This window comes from Mastomys coucha, unplaced genomic scaffold (assembly GCF_008632895.1).
Source record: "Mastomys coucha isolate ucsf_1 unplaced genomic scaffold, UCSF_Mcou_1 pScaffold21, whole genome shotgun sequence".
In the NCBI taxonomy this organism is placed as follows: Eukaryota; Metazoa; Chordata; class Mammalia; order Rodentia; family Muridae; genus Mastomys; species Mastomys coucha.
Window position 1 is genome coordinate 108608600 of NW_022196904.1, and position 21270 is coordinate 108629869.

Below are 21270 nucleotides of genomic sequence, written 5' to 3' on the forward strand. Positions count from 1 at the left end.
GGCTAGGATAAAAAGCTCAGGTGACAGCAGATGCTGGAGAGGTTGTGGAGAAAGAGGAACATTGCTGCTGGATTTCTAAAGGCTGACTTCATCCAGGTACGACTGTGTTTGCCAACTCACATGATAAACATCAAGTCAGAACTGCAAACTATCTGTAAGACACTGTCAACATGATTTCTTCTTCTTTTGGTCTAGAAGATTGTCATGGAAAATGATCACAGACTGAGTGACTTAACAGAAATTTGTTTTCTCAATTTTCTGAATACCAAAAATCCAAAATCAAGATTGCTCATTTGAGGCTCGTTTCTTGGCTTGTAGATGATGGTCTTTATGTTCCCATAGTATTTGCCTCCACTTCATGTCTGAATGCTAATCTCCTTTTTAATTTTCTTTTTTTTCCGAGACAGAGTTTCTCTGTGTAGCCCTGGATTTCCTGGAACTCACTCTGTAGACCAGGCTGGCCTGGAACTCAGAAATCCGCCTGCCTCCACCTCCCAAGTGCTAGGATTAAAGGTGTGCACCACCACCACCTGGCTTTTAATTTTCTTATTACTGTCTCTCTGTGTAGCCCCTGGCTGTCCTCATACTCACAGAGATCCATCTACCTCTGCATCCCAAGTGCTGGGATTAAAGGTGTGCTTTACCAATATCTGCTCCCTTTATGAAAAGAGGAGACTAACCATAATGTATTCTAGTGTACTACAATGGTCTCATATTTAACTCAATTATGGAAGTGCCTATCTCCAATTACAGTCACATTGAGAAATATTGGGATGGGTACTCACACATGTACTTCAGGAGGGGAGCACAGAATCAGCCTATGATAAAGGGCTACTATGTTTCCTCACTCTAACGCACCCTTCTGTTTAAGTCAGTAGCCACAATTTATATATTGGACCATTTCTTTTGCAATTCTTGAGACTGGACCATGGCCACTTGTATAGACAAGTGTCCTATCATTGAGCTATGTGCCTAGCCATTTTATTTACTTATAAAGTGTCTGTTCTGCCTTTGAGGAAAGCAGTTAATATTAAAGGAAGACCCTGAGGTCATGCAGAAATCTATGAAGAAATATAGCCACTGTAGGAAAAAAAAATTGACCAGTAGGAGCCTGGACCTAGAGCCTGCCCTTGTATCATACTCACGTCCACAGTGGAACTAAAGGCAGCTGCACTTTCCAAAACCCAAGAACCTTGTGTTGTTATCAGCTCAGACTACCCCATCCAGTCTTTAACATTTAATCCCAACTCTAATTATGTGGTCTCTCAAATACAGGATTCAGAGTTGGTGGTGGGGGTTTGAAGAGGGGATGTTGCTGTGGAGCACGGACTATTCTAGGATTATCATCTAGGCTGTACTTGAATTCATAATCTCACTGAAATGTCAATGGTGCTCCGTTCTGTGTGTTGACTCTGGAAGGCTGGGAACTGTCCTAGAAAGGATCCTGTAGCCACACTGCATCAGCGAGAAGATGAGACACTAGCACTGTCTAATCTGAGGGTGTGCATGTGGCTGTGGGTATCCATACAGAATCCCACAGAACCCAGAGGAAGGTAATAACAGAAAGGCAGAAGGGCAGAGGGAAGAAGGCAGAGGTGCAGAGGGCAGAGAGGCATAGGGGAAGAGGGCAGAGTGGCAGAGGGCAAAGGGGCAAAGGGGCAGAGGGCAGAGGGGAAAACGGGCCGAGGGGAAAAGGGGCAGAGGGGCAGAGGGCAGAGGGGCAGAGGGCAGAGGAGCAGAAGGTAGAGGGGCAGAGGGGCAGAGGGTCCTTGGCAACAGTGTGAGCCACAGACTGAATAGCTCCCAGACCCTGACTACCCTCATCTCCTTGTCGCTGGGCATATACTTCATTTACTTCACATGACAGAAATCATAACCTCAGGAATTTCCACCAACTTTTCACTTTATGGTTCTAGTTGGAGACAGTCTGAACTACTTTTTGGTAACACATACACACAATTTTGAGAAAGATTATGATCACTTTTGCTTGTGCTTAAAAATCACAAGGTTGACTATTCAGATTTTGACCTGTCATCAGCTCTGGGGACAGGAATTAGAGGAGGACATGACAGTTTCCATGGAAACTGCAAGACTGCCCTTGATGGGAAGAAAGGTTTCCAGAGTAGAAACAATCTGACTCATGGGACAGGATTTCCAAAAGGGATGGCCACATGGCTACCACCCTGGGATCCAATCAGAGGGTCTTGCAAGAGTCCTCCAGAAATGTGCTTCAATCTAATGTAGCAGCAATAGCCATTCAATGCCATTTTGTACCTTGTAGCTCCTCAGCTGGGTAGAGAAATCCCCATCTGCGGTAATTCTAGCATTGGAACAGGATCAGCTCCTGCAGGTTGATTGGCGTGTAAACCGTGTCTTCTCAAGACAGCCAGTGACTTGAGGGTTCTGTGTCTCATACCAGAGGACTGCCCTAATATGCAGTGGTTGAAGAGGATCCAGATCCCATCGGGCGTCTGCAAATTATTCCACGGCTTCTCCCTAAGCCCTACCCAGCTGTACAGACGGTTGTTTTCAGGAGCTGAAGCTCCAAGATGGAATGACGATGATTCACCTGAGGAGTTTAACTTTGCAAGTGATGTCCTAGACTACTGGGCTCGAATGGAGGAGGTAAGAGGGCATCGTGATGGAACTATGGGGAACAGGAGTGGCCTAGTGACTGTCGCTTACTCTAACTAGGCAAAGAGACACAAGGGGATGCACAGACACTCTAGAGACACAGAAGGACCTACAGCTTCTTCAAGGTAGCTGTGTAGAGGGAAGGGCTTACACCGAGGGCTTGATGCCTAGTCTGTGTGTCTTCTCATTTCTCTGAGTTTCAGTGGTTTGTTGTTGTTGATGTCGTTGATGTTGGCTGCTGCTGCTACTGTTTCCTTTCACTTTCTTTCTGTGAAATAGGGGTTAATTTACTTTTAAAAACTCACTGTACAGTGGGTAAAAGTATTAGATCTGTGTTTATTCTTCCATAACTACAAGCTAAGTGAAAAGTTCATGGAAGTCTGAGTTCTCACCCTCAGTTACTGGGGAAGTCTAACTGAAATTCAGTTCAGCACACTGACTGTAAGCCATGCCTCAAGAGAAGAAAGACTTTCAGAATGTGCACAGGAGCATCTACCACATTTATATAAGTCAAGTAACCAATCATCCTGTGAAGGTGGCAAGTCTCCCTGGGGTCCTCCATGTCAGCCACATTCTTGAGAGTGGCTTCAGGAAGATTTTTCCAGAGAAGTAGTCTCTGTGGCCTGCAGAGGTATCACGTGTCTCTGCAGAAAATCTGCCTTGGTCTGTCTTTTCCCAAGACATACATGGATGAAAAAGCAGTAGCGGCATTTGGAGCTTCGGTAGACAGGTGTAATGTTTTGAGCCACACAGTCCTAATTGAACCCACCTTCATCTTTGTATGGAAACAATTCAGCTGGGATGAAGTTGGGACATAGTTGTAAATGTTAAGTTCCTCATACGCATGCACTCACATGTTACTCTTTAAGGCCAGTATTGCCTCCTCTACACCGTTCTCTCCACCATCTTCTTCTCTCAGGACTTTCATGATAATGCTAAAAACAGAAAACCAAATCAAAAACAAACAAACAAAAAACAAATAAGCAAATAAACACAACACATCCCTGTCATGGAGAAAATACTTCTGTCCATGTCAGCCATTTTGCATTTGGTTTTCTTCTTTTCCCATCTTCCAGATGAGTAAACTGGGGACCTGAGGGCTTAAGTGACCTGCTTGAATCTCCTGCCTATCTAAGATGCAGGGGAACAGGTTTGGATCTGGGCAGACTGATTCCACAGTCCAGCATTTAGCCTAGTCTCACATCTGAGAGGCCAAAGCACCTCTGCCTAGGAGATGAATGGACTTTCTTTTTTGTTCCATGATGTTTGTAGAACATGATTTTAATATTTTCAACTATTAATATTCAACAACAGAATAATTATTTTAAGATATATTTCATTGTTATGTCTCCCTTTTCATTTCTGATTTTATTAATTTGGATACTGTCTCTGTGCCTTTTTGTTTCTATTTGGTTGATTTCAGCCCTGAGTTTGATTATTTCCTGCCCTCTATTCCTCTTGGGTGTATTTGCTTCTTTTTGTTCTAGAGCTTTCAGGTGTTTTGTCAAGCTGCTAGTGTAAGCTCTCTTCAGTTTCTTTTTAGAGGCACTTAGAGCTATGAGTTTTCCTCTTACCACTGCTTTCATTGTGTCCCATAAGTTTTGGTATGATGTGTCTTCATTTTCAATAAATTCTAAAAAGCCTTTAATTTCTTTCTTTATTTCTTCCTTGACCAAGTTATCATTGAATAGAGCATTGTTCAGCTTCCATGTAAACGTATGTTTTCCATTGTTTTTGTTGGTATTTAAGACCAGCCTTAGTCTGTGGTGATCTGAAAGAGTGCATGGGATTAGTTCAGTCTTCTTGTATCTGTTGAGACCAATTATATGGTCAGTTTTAGAGAAGGAACCATGAGGGTGCTAAGAAGAAGGTATATTCTTTTGCTTTAGGATGAAATGTTCTATAAATATCTGTTAGGTCTATTTGGTTCATAACTTGTTAGATTCACTGTGTCTCTGTTTAGTTTCTGTTTCCAGGATCTGTCCATTGCTAAGAGTGGGGTGTTGAAATCTCCCACTATTATTGTGTGGGGTATGAAGTGTGCTTTGAGCTTTAGTAAAGTTTCTTTTATGAATGTGGGTGCCCTTGCATTTGGAGCATAGATGTTCAGAATTGAGAGTTCATCTTGGTAGATTTTTCCTTTGACCAGTATGAGTGTTCTTCCTTATCTTTTTTGATAACTTTTGGTTGAAAGTTGATTTTATTCAATATTAGAATGCTACTCCAGCTTGTTTCTTGGGACAATTTGCTTGGAAAATTGTTTTCCAAACTTTTATTCTGAGATAGTGTCTGCCTTTGTCACTGAGGTACATTTCCTGTATGCAGCAAAATGCTGGGTCCTGTTTACATATCCAATCTGTCAGTCTACACCTTTTTCTTGGGAAATTGAGTCCATTGATGTTAAGAGATACTAAGGAAAAGTGATTGTTACTTCCTGTTATTTTTATTGTTAGAGGTGGAATCATGTTTGTGTGGCTATCTTCTTTTGGGTTTGTTTAAATATTTCTTTCTAGGGTGTAGTTTCCCTCCTTGTGTTGGTATTTTTCATCTATTATCCTTTCTAGGACTGGATTTATGGAAAGATATTGTGTAAATTTGGTTTTGTCATGGAATATCTTGGTTTCTCTATCTATGGTAATTGAGAGTTTTGCTGGGTATAGTAGCCTGGGCTGGCATTTGTGTTCTTTTAGGATCAGTGTGACATATGCCCAGGATCTTCTGGCTTTCATACTCTCTGGTGAGAAGTCTGGCATAATTCTGATAGGCCTGCCTTTATATGTTACTTGACCCTTTTCTCTTACTGCTTTTAATATCTTTCTGTTTAAGAAAAAATATTTGGTGTTTTGATTATTATATGACTGGAGGAATTCCTTTTCTGGTCCAGTCTATTTGGAGTTCTGTGGGCTTCTTATATGTTCATGTACTTCTCTTTCTTTAGGTTAGGGAAGTTTTTTTCTATAATTTTGTTGAAGATATTTACTGGCCCATTACATTGGGAGTCTTCACTCTCTTCTATACCTATTATCCTTAGGTTTGGTCTTCTCATTGTGTCCTGGATTTCCTGGATATTTTGGGTTAGGAGCTTTTTGCTTTATTCATTTTCTTTGACTGTTGTGTCAATGTTTTCAATGGTGTCTTCTGCACCTGAGATTCTCTCTTCTATCTCTTGTATTCTGTTAGTGATGCTTGTATCTATGACTCCTGATCTCTTTCCTACAGGATTGTCTCCTGTGGTGATTTCTTTTATTGTTTCTAGTTGCATTTTTAGATTTTGGATGGTTTTGTTCATTTCCTTCACTTATTTGATTGTGCTTTCCTGTGATTCTTTAAGGAATTTGTGTGTGTGTGTGTGTGTGTGTGTGTGTGTGTTACCTCTTTTAAGGGATTCTAGCTGTTTGCCTGTGTTCTCCTGTATTTTTTAAAGGAAGTTATTTATGTCCTTCTTAAAGTCCTTTATCACCATCATGAGAAGTGATTTTAGATTTGAATCTTGCTTTTCCAGTGTGATGGTGTATCCAGGATTTGCTATGGTGGGAGTATTGGGTTTTGATGATGCCAAGTAACTTTGGTTTCTGTTGCTTATGTTCTTAAGCTTGCCTCCAGACATCTGGTTATCTCTAGTGCTACCTGCCCTTGATGTATCTGACTGGGGCCTGTTCTTTCTGTGATCCTGGTTGTGTCAGAACTCCTCAGAGTTCAGTTGTCTCTGTGATCCTGTGATTCTGGGATCCTGTAATCCTGAGATCCTGTGTGTGTCAGAGCTCCTGGGAGTCAAGCTGCCTCTGGGACCCTGAGATCCTAGTGTGACCAAGCCTCTGACATCCTGAGATTCTGTGATCCTGTGGTCCTAGGAGTGTTAGAACACCTGGGAGTAGAGCTTCTTCTGGGTGTTGTGGGACTGGCTGTGGAGTTCACACCCAAGGTCTGCTCAGGGCATCAGCCCAGACAGGAAAGAACCTGGGCTTTCTTTGTTGCCCAGACTGAGTGTAGTTAAGAGCATTGGAAGCATGAGCTGGGTTGGGAAGGAAGAGAGTAGTAGTAAAGAGACAGTGGTGCTAGCTTGATCCATGTTTTCTCCATAAACTTCTCATTGGTGAGTCCACACGCCAGCTTATGGGATTACCAACCAAGTAAATCATCCTATAGGAAAGTCCAGAATGGCTGGATTTCATAACATCATAGTTGGCCATTGCCATTTCTTCTGTATCTCCAATCACCACCCCCATTTACAAGCTCTCCTATCCTGTCAGTATTCAAATAGCTTGGATCTGTCTGTGTCAACATTCCTAATTGCCTTGCTCATGATTAACTCAGACCCATTCACCATTAGCCTGTAGTGACCTTTGGAGCCTCACACATAGTAGTCTGTCAGTATACACTCGTGGGATGAATTAGCATGGGGTCTGTCCTTGTCAGCACTCCTGTGAAGCCTCTGCTTTCTGAAACATCTCTTGCGAATCACTAGCAAGCATCACTTCGAAATTGATCTGTGGTTCAATCAACAGCACTGCCCAAAACTGACAATGTGTCTCTACATATATTTAGTTAGTTAGTTATAGTTACAGTTGTTAGAGTTGGAGTTGAAGTCCTGAAGCAGTCCCCAAATGTATTCAGGGGGAAGGCCACATTCCCATCAGCTTGTTTGTATTCTGTCTCTTACATACTTCACTTATTTGTTCACTCATAGAATTAAAACTTGATTGGTACCCAGCATGGGGATAGGAGAGTAAATGAGAAACACAATGCTTCATTATCCCTGCCATTTTCTGTTACTTTCTTCATACTGTTACTTTATGTTAATTGAGTATTCTGGGATGACACTTGAGCCTTTTGTTCCATTTCCTATGTGTGTACTCTATAGATATTTTCCTGGTGCTTACCATGAGGACTGCATAAAACATTCTGTAGCAACCAGAGTCTATTTTTAACTTTGAGCAGCTTGGCCTCAATCACACTAGAAACCCTATCCCTCCACCACTCTGCCCCATTCAACCCCAACCTTATATTGCTGGTGTCACAAATTCCATTTCTTTTGTACACAATTTAATGTGGATTTATCATTGTTTTTTAAATATAACTAAAGAATAAAAGTAGAGGCCAGTGAAATGACTCAGCAGGTAAAGGTGCTTGCCGCTGTCAAACCTGACAACTGGAGTTCAGTCCTCAGTATCCACATGGTAGGAAAGCATCTACTCCTGAAAGTTTTCCTCTGAAATTCATGTGCATGCTGTAGCTCCTACAACTGTAAACTCCTGAGCACAGAAACACACACACACACACACACACAAATAAGTAAATAAATAATTATATGGCATTATTTTAAATAATAGGTGAAGTTACAAGCCAAAATTATAACAACAATGATATTATAGTCTTACAAGTGTCTCCATGTTAATAAGAAAACATTGTGTTTTCCTGTTTGTTAATGTCCAATTCCTTTCATTTAAAGGTAAGGACTCCTAGAATTTCTTGTAAGGCAGGTCTGGGGGTGATGGACCCCTCCTGTTTGAACTCTCTGTGAATATCTTAATTTCTCCCTCACATTTGAAAAAAACTTAAGTAATTGGTTGTTGTTGGGTTTCTCTTTCTCTCTCTCTCTCTCTCTCTCTCTCTCTCTCTCTCTCTCTCTCTCTCTCCATTTCAAATATATGATCTCATGTCCTCTCACCTTGCAAAAAGAATTTGACAGACAATCTCCTCAAGGGTCTCTTGGTCTTGGACCCCATGAGTTGCTTTCTTTCAGACACTCAAGAGCAGGACTATGCCTCCAGTCTTCCTGTATAAATTTACAATTCCCACAGGTCTCTTTGGGCTTCCCCTGGAGTTGCTGAGATGTTTGTATTAGATTATTTAGGTCTTTCCTTAAACTCCGAAGTTTGGGGCCATTGTTTCTTCAGATAAGCCAAATGGCTGTGTCTTCTCCTAAGACTCGAAGACTACACATGGGTCTGGAACCCTAAGGGTTTCTTCATTCTTGTTCTTCATGAGCAACAATTTCAAATGACCTACACTCACCTTCATCCATTTGTTCCTTCTGTCTGTTGGATCTCCTGGTGAACCCCTCTACCACATGCCTATTCAATTACTGTATTCTGGGTCCTAGAATTTAACTTATCTCTCTTTTAGAAGGTTACTCCTCTATTGATATTGCCATTGGATTCATTTGAAGTGTTTCTGATCTCCTTTTTGATCTTTGTGTTTTTCTTTAGCTGTTTGAGCAAACACAGACATTAAAAATAAACATTGTCTAATAGACAAAGTCCATATAGCTTGAGTTTCTGTTTCAGGGGATTGATTTTGTCCCTTTGAATAGAACCATCTCTCTGGTTTTTGTTTGTCTTTGTATGCCTGTGGTAACTGATTAAATGTTGGATGTGTGGGGGAAGAAGCCCCCCTTTTTCAGTCATGCAGATAACTCAAGAAAAGGAGGCAGTCACTATGTGGCTAGGTGAGGGCTTCATGTCATCTGCAACCTTTCTGACATTTACCTTCCCCAGTCCTTTCTGGGTCCTCTCCCCCTGTGCCAGTTTTCACAGTTACATGGCAAGTGTTACTAACTCCAGTTTCCTTTTAGGAATTCACCTCTGCTGCTTATTGCAACCTTGGCAGTTCTGTTGTATTCCTTGCTCTATCACCTCTTGGCCATAGGTGCCCACCAGTATTTACACACCACAAACCTTGCTACCCACGCAGAGATAACCAACCTGAGAGTCAAACTATGACAGTATTTCCCTGTGACCTTCAAATCAGGTAGAAGAGAAAGCAGTTCACCCAGTGTCTCCTGAATAGGTCAGGACACTGCAAACAAGTTCTAGCCTTTTCCATGAGCCTGGAATTGAATGGCTTCCCCTTGAGTGCACTGCACCACACCACAGCCATGGCAAGAAAGGGCAAGAAAGAATGATACAAAACACGCTACATTCTGAGTGAGGCTTTAGCTGCTAACCTGTTGCAGGCTCATCACTGATTTCTAGGGTTCTCACAGAGCTACTTTGGGCAATCTGTTATTATTTGATATTTCTGTGAAGAAACAAGGACCAGTAGGTTCCTTCTATTCTGTGTTCACATCCTACCATGAGTAATATATTAATTTTAAAATGTTACCTAAACATTTAGCTATGACTTTAGACTTTTTCCTTTTGCCATGATACTATGTTATTGAGCAACTACTTTGTGCCAAATACTATTAATATGGTTTATTTATCTAAACCTTACTGTTCTTTAGGCAATATTGTTGTCGCCATTTCATAGATGAAAAAACTGTGGCAAAGAGAGAAAAATCACTGTCTAAATGAACCTAGAACAGACAAAAGAAGCAGAAATGTTTGTCTTCGGTGGAAAGCTTGAAGAATATTTGTGGTCACATGTGACTTGTGGGTAGTCCCCAAGTCATCTCCTACTTTTCTGGAGTCTGTCAATGTCTTAAGATGAGACCACCAGACTCACACTGGAATGTGACTGTGGAAGTGGGTTGTCCTCTTCCTTGAAAGCAGGAGTGATGTTTGGTATCTAATCTTACCTAGGAGGGCAAGAGAGGACCAAGTCCAGCCTTTTGGTGGGTGAATGGCCAAGGAGATGAAATAAAGTGGAGCTTCAGGAAGCTGAGGGACCTCAGCTGCTGCACTGCCAATGTCCTTGAGCAGACTTGTGGCCTACAGCAAGGAGATCGCCTGGCCTTGATTCTGCCCCGAGTGCCTGAGTGGTGGCTGGTGACAGTGGGCTGCATTCGAACAGGTCAGTGATTCACGCACGGGACCCATTGGACCGAAGTCCTGGAAGAGTAGGTGCTGTGGATGCAGCCTAGGATAGATGAAGCTCTGGGGCTCCAGTCTTGGCTTCTATGCTGGGACCACAGAGGGAGGCTCTGTTCTTCCTTCTGAAGATGGAGAGCTCAGCTGGAGACAAAACATTGTCTCTTCCTCACATCTTCCTCAGTTTTCAAGTCTGTCTCTTTCTCCCACTCCTACATGTACACACACCTTCTTTCTCTTTTCCTAACACTCTGGAATTAATATGCTCTAAACACAATATCATGCACCCTTCCCTTCCTCTCTCAGAATCCATTGTGGATATTGTGAAACTACAAGTACCAGGTAAGTACCCATGAGCACAGGAACATAAACATCTGCTAAAACCCAAGATTTTCCCTTCACAAACTCGCAGGGGAGTTATGACACAAGGCTAACTTCAGTGCGTTATAGTTGCCCATATATAAGTAATAAACATTCTTTGATTATCCAAATAATATCCTTCTGAGCCAGTTTCTCTTTAAATCCAACCAAGAATCATGCGCCATATGGGGTAGTCAGATCTGGTCCATCTTCTTTATCCTACAGTGTTTCAGACTTCTCTGCATGGCAGCGGCATTTTTGAAGCATCCAAGCCAGTTGTTTTGCAGAATACAGCTCAAGTTTTGGGTTTATGATTCTTCCTTTGTAGCTCTCCTCACCTGAGCTGCGTTTGACTGCAATCCTACAAAGCAAGGCTGTGCCTTCCTCAGCACACACGTCAGGGTGTGTGAAGCATGCTTTACTCGGATTCAGAGATAAATATTTCAGCACTTACGTCAGGCAGTATGATGTGTTTATAAAAAGATAAAGAGTTGGGAGTTATGTTCTATGGGGGTGTGGTGAGGTATGGGGGAAGGGGATGTCTCAGCAAGCCCATGCTGGGACAGCAGGTACTGTGGAGCAGCCAGGCTTGAACTCATTGCTGGCGATTATGCTGATATTGATAAAGAAAACATATAGGAACATGCAGAGGACAATGTGGCTAAACTTAAGGTAAGAGAAACAGAGGACATTCTAGATGATTTTAAGAGAGTGATGGGGAAGGAAAGGAAATGGAGCAGGGAGTATTGAATGTCAGTCCTGAATGTCAGCAATGCTCTCCACACAGGGACTGCTACCTAATCTGGCCTAATATGTGCAGCCTAAGATCCATCTATCCTCTGTTTGGACTCATCTAGAGTAGAAAGGAATAAGGGAGAGCCTACAATTTTTATGTTTGTAGCAATCAATTGGAGATATTTAGATTTTGATTATGAGTATGCAATTATGAGAATGAGATTTGGCACAGGGTGTGAGACTCTCTATCCCCCATGATGTAGATGGTCAGTGGGCCATACTTGTCACAGTATGGTAGGAATTCTCAGCAGATGATCTGGGCCTAAGCACATGGATGTGAAAGCAAGCCATCTTTTCTCACCCCTAGGGATCATCTTCATGCCTGGGACTACCCAACTGAAAGCCAAGGACATTCTCTACCGAATACAAATGTCTCAAGCCAAAGCCATTGTGACCACAAATAGCCTTGTCCCAGAGGTGGAATCTGTGGCTTCTGAGTGTCCTGATCTGAAAACCAAGCTGGTGGTGTCCGATCATAGCCACAAAGGATGGCTTAACTTCTGGTCACTGATTAAGTGAGTTTTTGATCTGATAAGTGTGGTTTCTGAATATAGAATAGGGGAGGAGATCATCTACTTCCAAGCACTGGGAAACAAGTAGCTAGTATAACAGGCCTTTCAAGACTGGATGCTAGAAACTCTCTTCCTAGACATGCCATCCATCCATTGTAAAACCTGGCTTCTTGCTTCTCCTCCTTGATTTTCTTGGCCATGTTTCCTTCTCTGAAAAGTCAGGAAGCTGAACTTCCATGTTTTGTCATTAAAGTACATTTATCCCAGAGGCCAAGCAAAGGAGTGTTGTAAAGTCGGAAGACAAGTGTGTGGCATATTCCATGTAGATGAGTAACCTTTTCACATATAAAAATGCATATATGAAGAAGTTTAGTGAAAATAATTTTCAACATGAAATTTGAAACTTGAACAACTTGAACATGATGTGGTAGTGTATGACCTTAATCTGAGCACTCAGGAAGCAGGAGCAGATGGATCTCTGTGAGTGCACTGTGGGACTAGTCTACATAGCAAGTTACAGGTCAGCCAGGACTACACAGTGAGATGATTTCTCAAAATCAAACAAGAATAAGAAATCAAATTTCTAATTTCAGTGACATAATGGAATAGTAACTTTAGAGGTTGGTATATCCTATTTCCTGAGTACCTTTGGGGACACCTTACCAATAAGCTTAAAGTAGGACTGAAGAAAGACCTCTTCCCCTACACACACATTCAGACATATCCAGCAATACTCAGCATAGGTAGGAACCATGCCAGGCTTGCTTCCTTGGAGTAACACCTCCATTTCTAAAGCCATTTGTTTCAATAGTAAAGCCAAGTGACCTTTCCTAAAGTCAGAGAGTTTAATGAAAACAGCTTAAGATTAAGAAAGTGTTTGGGAAATTATTCAGATTACCCAGTCAGTGCAGTGCCACGGCTTGTTTGGAAGATCATTAGTACTGGTGTTCCTCGATTTCAGGCTTATTTTCAGGATTAAAAACATCAACAACAAAACTAGACAGCTTACTTCTACAATCAGAAAAGGCTCAGAGCATCCTTTGGAAAGATGCTCCTAAGAACAAGCAGATCAAAGGCATGGAGCTTTCCCTGCCTCCCACCCAGCGCTGATGGGATCTCTGTCCAATAAGTTCCCATTTCCAGCTCACTTGAGACTGGTGCCACAGTATAGAGAGTAGTAGCTAAGTGTTATGGAATGTCTTAGTCCATATCTCTTTTCAAAATTTTTAATGAAAGACACACCAGGTCCTTTCTCCAAATCACCCCAGCCAATGAGAAACCTCCACTGTTTCTCCTCCAGTCATGAAGATTTCCAGGTTTCCCCACTTGATACTTCATGTGTGGTGCTGCATCATCAAAAGATGGGAAAGCAATAGTGTGATTGTTTTCTTTCTTTACCTTGAATCTCTTTGCAGATCAGCATCCCCAGACCATACCTGTATTAAGTCAAAGATGGAGGATCCCATGGCCATCTTCTTCACCAGTGGGACCACAGGTTACCCCAAAATGGCAAAGCACAACCAGGGACTTGCCTTCCGGTCCTGCATTCCTTCGTGGTATGGAAAGAACATTTATTTAAAGGCTAGAACCCAGCTCTGAAGCAAGGGGTGTGTACATACACATGCATTTTAAGGTTATGGCACTCTGAATCGAAGTGTCTCCATGTAGTTCCCTGCTTCTGTTCTCTCCTTCAGCCTCTGAGTGTCTGAGAGATGAAAGTCTGAGATTGGGAATACTACCTGACATAGTCTCAGGGTGATACAAGATTCTCTCATAGGGGGGCATTCTGTAAGCCACGCAAGTAACAAGTCACTGTGTCTCTGACAGTGGGTGAAAGACAGAATGTTCTCTAAGTGTCACCTGCTCTGAGAGCCCTCCTCCCTTTTCTTTTATGGGAAAAATAGACTTGGCATTTCTTACTAGTAGAGTGCCTGGAATTGAGCTACAACATATTTGACCTAAACAAAAATGTATGGAGGTGGCTGGATATTGGTGGCAAATGCCTTTAATCCTGGTACTTGAGAGACAGGTGGCTCTTCATAAGTTTGAGGCCATAACCCCTAAAGAAATAGAAGTAGTCATTAAAAGTCTCCCAACCAACAAAAAAAGCCCAGGACCAGAATTAGTGCAGAATTCTATCAGACCTTCAAAAACCAACATAGGAGCAAGAGAAGGCAGACAAGCAAGAAGCCCCCTCCTTTTCATCTTCTGGCCCTTACCCTTTGACTAATTGCCTCAGAAAACCAGGACCAGATGGGTTTAGTGCAGAATTCTATCAGACCTTCAAAAAAGACCTAATACCAATACTCTTCAAACTATTCCACAAAACAGAAACAGAAGGAACACTACCCAATTGGTTCTATGAAGCCACAATTACACTTATACCTAAACCACACCAAGACCCAACAAAGAAAGAGAACTTCAGACCAATTTCCCTTATGAATATCAATGCAAAAATACTCAATAAAATTCTCAAAAACCGAATCTAAGAACACATCAAAACAATCATCCATCATGATCAAGTAGGCTTCATCCCAGGGATGCAGGGATGGTTCAATATACAGAAATCCATCAATGTAATACACTGTATAAACAAACTCAAAGAAAAAATACATAATCATTTCATTAAATGCTGAGAAAGCATTTGACAAAATCCAACACCCCTTCATGATAAGTCTTGGAAAGATCAGGAATTCAAGGCCCATACCTAAACATAGTAAAAGCAATATACAGCAAACCAGTAGCCAACATCAAACTAAATGGAGAGAAACTTGAAGCAGTCCCACTAAAATCAGGAACTAGACAAGCCTGCCCACTCCCTACCTATTCAATATAGTACTTGAAGTCCTAGTCAGAGTAGTTAGACAACAAAAGGAGGTCAAAGGGATACAGATTAGAAAGGACAAAGTTAAAATATCACTATTAGCAGATAACATGATAGTATACTTAAGTAACCCCAAAAATTGCACCAGAGAATTCCTAAACCTAATAAACAACTTCAGCAAAGTGGCTGGATATAAAATTAACTCAAACAAATCAGTAGCTTTCTTCTACTCAAAGGATAAACAGGTTGAGAAAGAAATTAGGGAACCGACATTCTTCACTAGTCACAAATAATATAAAATACCTTGTTATGACTCAAACCAAGCAAGTGAAAAATCTGTATGACAAGAACTTCAAGTCTCTGAGGAAAGAAATCAAAGAAAGCCTTCTCATTGCAAAGAATGAAAAACCAAAACCCATTAAGTCAAAGTGTGAATAGGGAGCTTATTGACTCATGACCTAAAGCAGTCCAGGGTTAGGCTTCAAGCATTTCTAGTTAGATTAGTTTTTCATCATATCATATCACCACTGTTTCTGCTATAGGAATGCTTCCAGAATCACAAAGTCTTGTATCAGTGACTCACTCAGACCCAGGAAGACAGTAGAACACTCTGGCCCAGCTTTGCTAGCAAAGTGTAAGGGGTCATTAGCAGGCAATTAATTTCAGAAACTTGTTCCAGGTACTATGACATGGTGGGAAACCTCTGGTGCTCTGAAGCCCCCACATAAATCACTTAAAATGAATGGGACAGGTGATTCCTTGGCTAAAAATGTCTCCACAGCCCTTGTTGACATGCTCCAATGGTGCCATAGCTGAGGCCACTGGTTTTTTTCTTTTTGAGTTAGCAGAAAATTATTGAAGCTGAAGACATCTGATGTCTTGTGGTGCCTATCAGACCCAGGATGGATTCTGGCTACCGTGGGGTGCCTGATCGAGCCATGGATATCAGGAGCTACAATCTTCATCCACCACCTCCCTCAGTTTGACCCCAAAGTCATTGTAGAGGTAAGAACCACTTCCCAGAATCAAAACCCTCTCAGAGGAAATGTGTGTTTCCCAAAGCTGGCCCCAGCTGAGAAAGATTCAGTTAAACCCAAGAAGGCTGCATAATAAAAGTGACCATTTCTGAGCTGCTCGCCTTGTGGGACACTGAATCAGAGTCACGGTATAGGATCAGAGTATAATGTGATCTGGAATAGATGCATGTCTCTGGGCTATTCCTCAGATTTATGGATCATACATTATGGGTAGAAAACCCATAATATTGATGTTGAGAAACTAAAGCAATGAGTCTAAGGCCAAATCCCTGGGTCCTGGCTCTTCTAGGGCCATGTAGCAGGTGTGGGTATGTGGGAGTAGGGGGTAGGGTATTATTCATTATAATAAAGTGTTCAAAAATAAGCCCTTGGATTATGTCAAGCCCAGCCTTTTATTCCATCTTTGATATCAATTAGCATCTTAGTCACAGTCATAGACTTAGCTTCCTTATCTGTCAAATAGACTTCTTAAAATATACTTTTACTTGTTGCTTGATAATATCATACATGTATACAATATACTTTGGTCAAATCCACCCCCACACTGCCACTCCTCCAATATTCTTGACAACTTCTTGCTTTCAATCATGTGTACTCTTTTTTTTAACCCACTGAATTAAATTATTCCTGCCAGTGTATGTATAGATGTAGGGGCATTGCTACAGAGACTCACAACTGGTCAGAGTGTAGAGAATAAAATTTCATGAAGTCTTCAGTCCTAAATGGAACACACACACACACACACACACACACACACACACACACACACACACTGCTCAGAGATTATTATGGAAGAGAAGATAAAATGACTACCTTCTTAATTGATTTCTATTATTGTGATAAAACACCATGACCAAAAATAACTTAAAGGGAAAAGAGTTTCTTTGACTTACACATTCTATTCACAATCCACCATGAAAGGAAGTCAGGGAAGAAACTCAAGTTAGGAACTTGGAGGCAGAAACTGAAGCAAAGACCATAGAAGAGCACTGCTTACTGGTTTGTTCGCTATGGGTTTCTCAGCCTGCTGTGCTTTACAACTCAGAACCACATGCTCAAGTTTGGAACCACTATAGTGGTCTGGACCCTCCTATATCAATCACTAATCAAGAAAATGCCCTCGCAGACTTGTCTATGGCCCAATCTGGTGGAGACATTTTTTCAGCTGAGCTTCCCTCTTTCCAGATGACCTTAACCTTGTGTCAAGCTGACAAAAATCTAACCAAGCTGACTGAAAGACTGTTGTGGAAGACTGCTGGGAAAACCATACCCAATAACTTATAAGCTAATAACCTTTAACCAAGGCATGTAGAACACAGTAAACTTATACATTTAAGACTGATTGAATATAAAGATATAGTGACCACATTCATTTAAAATAGGCAGACAAGAGATTTTTTTTCTTACTTTCTCCAGTTGTAATTTCAAGGGAAGAACACCTGGCTACCTGCTGAATCCGATTCTCATGGGCACAGAAGTTTTGCAGCAGGATTAGCCATTAGCTTTCTTACCAGAGAAACTGGGGAGCTCCTGGTGCCCCTTTAAGAGCAGCTTATACTGATGATCAAGCAGCCTCCCACTTGCTGTCACCTTGATTCACTACAAGAAGTGGAGCTTTTTCCCAGGAGTGTTCAGATCCTAGCTGCAGGTGCAGGGCTTTTAAGAGCAGCACCAGTTTAGAAATCCCTGTGTTAAGACTGAGTTAAGGGTGAACAGCAAGCCGATTAAGTTTGGCTCCTGTCTTTGTTATACACTTATCCTGCTTCCATTGGTTGGGATATTCAATTGTGGCAGGGGATTTGCCTTGTCTAATATTCATGTTCTAACTTATCTACCAGGGTGGGACATTCATGTCTTAGCTTGCCAACCAGGATCTCAGTTACCTACGTACATGTCTCTTCCGGCCAAGCAGAGTGTCAGTTCTCAGGGAGGTCTTGGGAACTTAAGCTTTACTAGACCACTACTTAAAATGGAAATCTTATTCATGATAGTTTCTTTATTGGTACAGGTGTCTATCTTATGTTGGGGTCCATCTCAGGGGCAATTTACAAAAACTTACCCGTAGGTGTGGGAAGTGCTGTTGGGTGGGTAGTTTGGGTCCAAGTTTATTGTGGGTAACTCTACAAAACAGTTCTACTGACTTCTATCATGGTTCCCATGGGCACAGAACATAACAGAATATGTAATCAATCTTGGCATTAAAAAGGTTTCCTAGTAACAGCAAAAACATATGAGAAAGTTTGCTTATAATGCCAGGCTAGCCAGGTAACCACTACCTAGGCCTTAACATTTTCTAGACATGACAGGGTTGTTATATGTAGGACCTCACTGTGGCTGTGTCTGCGGGCACAAGGTCAAGCCAGCCCAGAAATTCAAATAAGCTTTTAAACAGTTATAGGCACATAAAGCTAGGGGTTTTAATGAGATACGAGCAAAATGCATAAAGGAATCAGTCTTAAGGCTGCTTAAGGCTGACACTTAGAAAACACTCCCTGAGTGGCAGTCACTGATACACTGAGAAGCTTGCCAAGGTAGCTGAATCACTGCGTGAACCCTATCCATGCACATTACTGCTCTGGGAGTTTTTCATGGCCCACTAGCCACTTTCACTGAAGGCTCAGACATGCCATCCACTTTTCCAAGTCTGCCTCTACTACCCACAATGGTTTGCTTTCCTGCCTCCTGTAGTAATTGTTCATCTGGAAAACCTCTTCTACTGGGCCCTCAATTTCTGTTAGCTTCACTCCCTCAGCAGGAAACATCTACATATTTTATACCCCTGTGCCTACAATCACCTTCCCATGACCCTGCTATACTTGAATCACCCCATCATTCCTTCCTTCATATCAGATTCTCCACCGAACATTTTCAGCTTGGTGCAAAGACCTCTGTTTTACCCAACTTACTCCCAAACTCCAGTCAATCAAGCTTTGGGATGTTTGTTTCATGGCCTTCCACACAAATCTCTTCACTTCCAATTCTTCAGAAAACACAGTGATACACAGAGTTTTCAAAAGTCAACCTTGGGTCCAATCCTATCCCTCGAAGCTCATTCTCCCAAGTGTTCTTGCTGGTTGGTCAAACCCTCCTGCTCATCCTTTGAGTTCCTGTAAATTAATCTCTTGGTCTATGCTGTCTGTTTCCACATGTTATCTCCTCTTGGTGAGTCATCTTCATCCATTGCCACACAACCTGTACCTGAGACATTGGTATACAAGCAACCCTGAACTCAACAAGCCAAATTATTCCTTTTCTGTGTCATGTATCCCAGGTTTTCATATATTTTAAACTCGAATAATTATACAAGTATATATCTACATTTACCCAGAAAACTTTGAGAGCTTAGCTACTTTGACTTATTTTCCACTTGATACTATGAAATTTTTCTTATTTTTTATCATCTTTCATATATAACATCCTGGCTATAGTTTGCCTTCCCTCTCCTCCCACAACCTCTTCCCCATTCCTCTTCCCCACATGCCCACAACCCCTCTGCCTCCACTCAGAAAAGAGCAGGAACTCCCAGGGCCATCAACCAAACATGGCATAGGAAGTTTCAATAAATCTAGGCATATACTATCGAGTCAAGGCTGAACAAGGGAGCCCAGTAGGACTAAAAGGATTCCACAAATAGGCAAAAGAATCAGGGATAGCCCCTGCTCTCACTCTTAGGATTTCAACAAGAACACCAAGCTACTCAGCCATAACATATATGCAGAGGAACTAGGTAAGACCCTTCTACAGGTTCCCTGATCTCTGTGAGTTCACATGAGTCCAAGTCAGTTGATTCTGTGGGCCCTGTCATCCTTGTGTGTGCCTGACCCCTCTAGTTCCTCTGGTCCTTCCTCCCACTCCTCCACAGGATTTCTCAAGCTCCACCTAATATGTGGCTGCAGTACTCTGCATCACTCCCATCCGCTGCTAGATGAATCTCTCTGATTTCTCTGATAATGATTATGGTAGGCTCCTGTCCCAGAGCACTGTGCAGGCAGGACAAACTAGGGGTCAAAGGTTTTGTGGCTGGTTTGCTGTTGTAATCCCTCCACTTGAGGGCTTACCAGTTCAAGCTGCGTGTGTCTAATAAATAGGAGTCTTTGCTAGGATTACTCTCATAGAAACCATGAAGTTTCCATTGCACTAGGTTTTCATGTCACCTCTAAAATGCTCCCCAATTCCAGTCATTTCTCCCAGTTTTCTCCCTGTGTCCCCGGCACCCAATTCCTTCCATTCCCAACTCCACCTTCCCCCAGTCCACCCAAGACATCTATTCTATTTTCTTTCCCAGGGAAATGCTTGTGACCCCTTTAAGCCCTCCTTATGACTTAGCCTCTGTGGATCTGAGGATTGCAGCATGGTTAGTCTTTACAGCTAATTTCCACTTATATGTGAGTATGAAATACCCCCAGAACTGGGGAGAGCCTTACTCAAGTCTTGGGATGACATGACCACCCAATGACTCACGAGAAACCGAACTTGCTGCAATCACATGAGGTTTATTGGGGATACCAGTACCGGGGTCGATCTCATGACCTTGCCAGTCAGAGGAGTTCGACGCCAAACACAAGAAGTGTTGGGCATTTAAGGGAACATCCACAAGCTGGGGGCGGAGAGGGTTACCAAGGAAACATTCAGAGGGACCCAACCCAAGGTATTCAGTTAGGGAGGGAAACATATTCATTCTAGGAATGTAATCTTCATCTACTGGTCGACAGGGTAGAGAGTCTCATAAACCAGTAGACCTTCATTCTTAGGAGTTCCGCCCTCATTGTGGATCATTCAGGAGGGGCAGGTATGGGGAACCAGAGCCCTGAGCCTCTGAGTTAGCCAGGTTCCTGGAACTAGCCAGTCTACATTCCTGGCTGGCTACAGTGGCCCTCCATGTCCTTTTAGGTGAAGGTTATACACCATACATTTCTATTAAATTCCCTCATTTTAAATTCTAAGATTCTCCAGCCTTTCAAGTACATACCATGCTTGTCTTTCTGGAGCTGGGTAACCTTACTCAGGATAATTTTTTTCTAGTTTCATCCATTTGCCTGCAAATTTCATGTTGTTGTTGTTTTTAACTACTAAGTAATACTCCATTGTGTAAATGTATATCGTTTTCTTTATCCATTCTTCAGTTGAGGGACATCTAGGTTGCTTCCAGTTTCTGTCTATTATAGGTAAAGCTGCTGTGAACATAGTTGAGCAAGTGTGCCATGGACTGGGGTTTCTTATGGGGTCCCTTGTTCTGTGTGACAATGGGTTCTGGCCAGGTGTGCACGGGATTCGGCTGTGACAAACTGACTCAATACAAGTAGTGTAGGATCTGAGTGTATTTCTCAAAAATGACACGAGGCTTTTTTTTTTTTTTT

The 21270-nt window shown here is 42.0% G+C and overlaps 1 protein-coding gene across 1 annotated transcript in view; it reads left to right on the forward strand.

The window, feature by feature from the left end:
* Acsm1 (acyl-CoA synthetase medium chain family member 1) overlaps positions 1–21270 on the forward strand; it is a 62137-nt gene that overhangs the window by 16257 nt on the left and 24610 nt on the right. Inside the window, exons 3-7 of the mRNA XM_031388071.1 lie at positions 2420–2625; positions 10158–10368; positions 11848–12055; positions 13468–13608; positions 15722–15881. Of these exons, the coding sequence (XP_031243931.1) occupies positions 2434–2625; positions 10158–10368; positions 11848–12055; positions 13468–13608; positions 15722–15881 (912 nt within the window). The 5' untranslated portion in view covers positions 2420–2433. The remainder of the gene's footprint in view (positions 1–2419; positions 2626–10157; positions 10369–11847; positions 12056–13467; positions 13609–15721; positions 15882–21270) is intronic.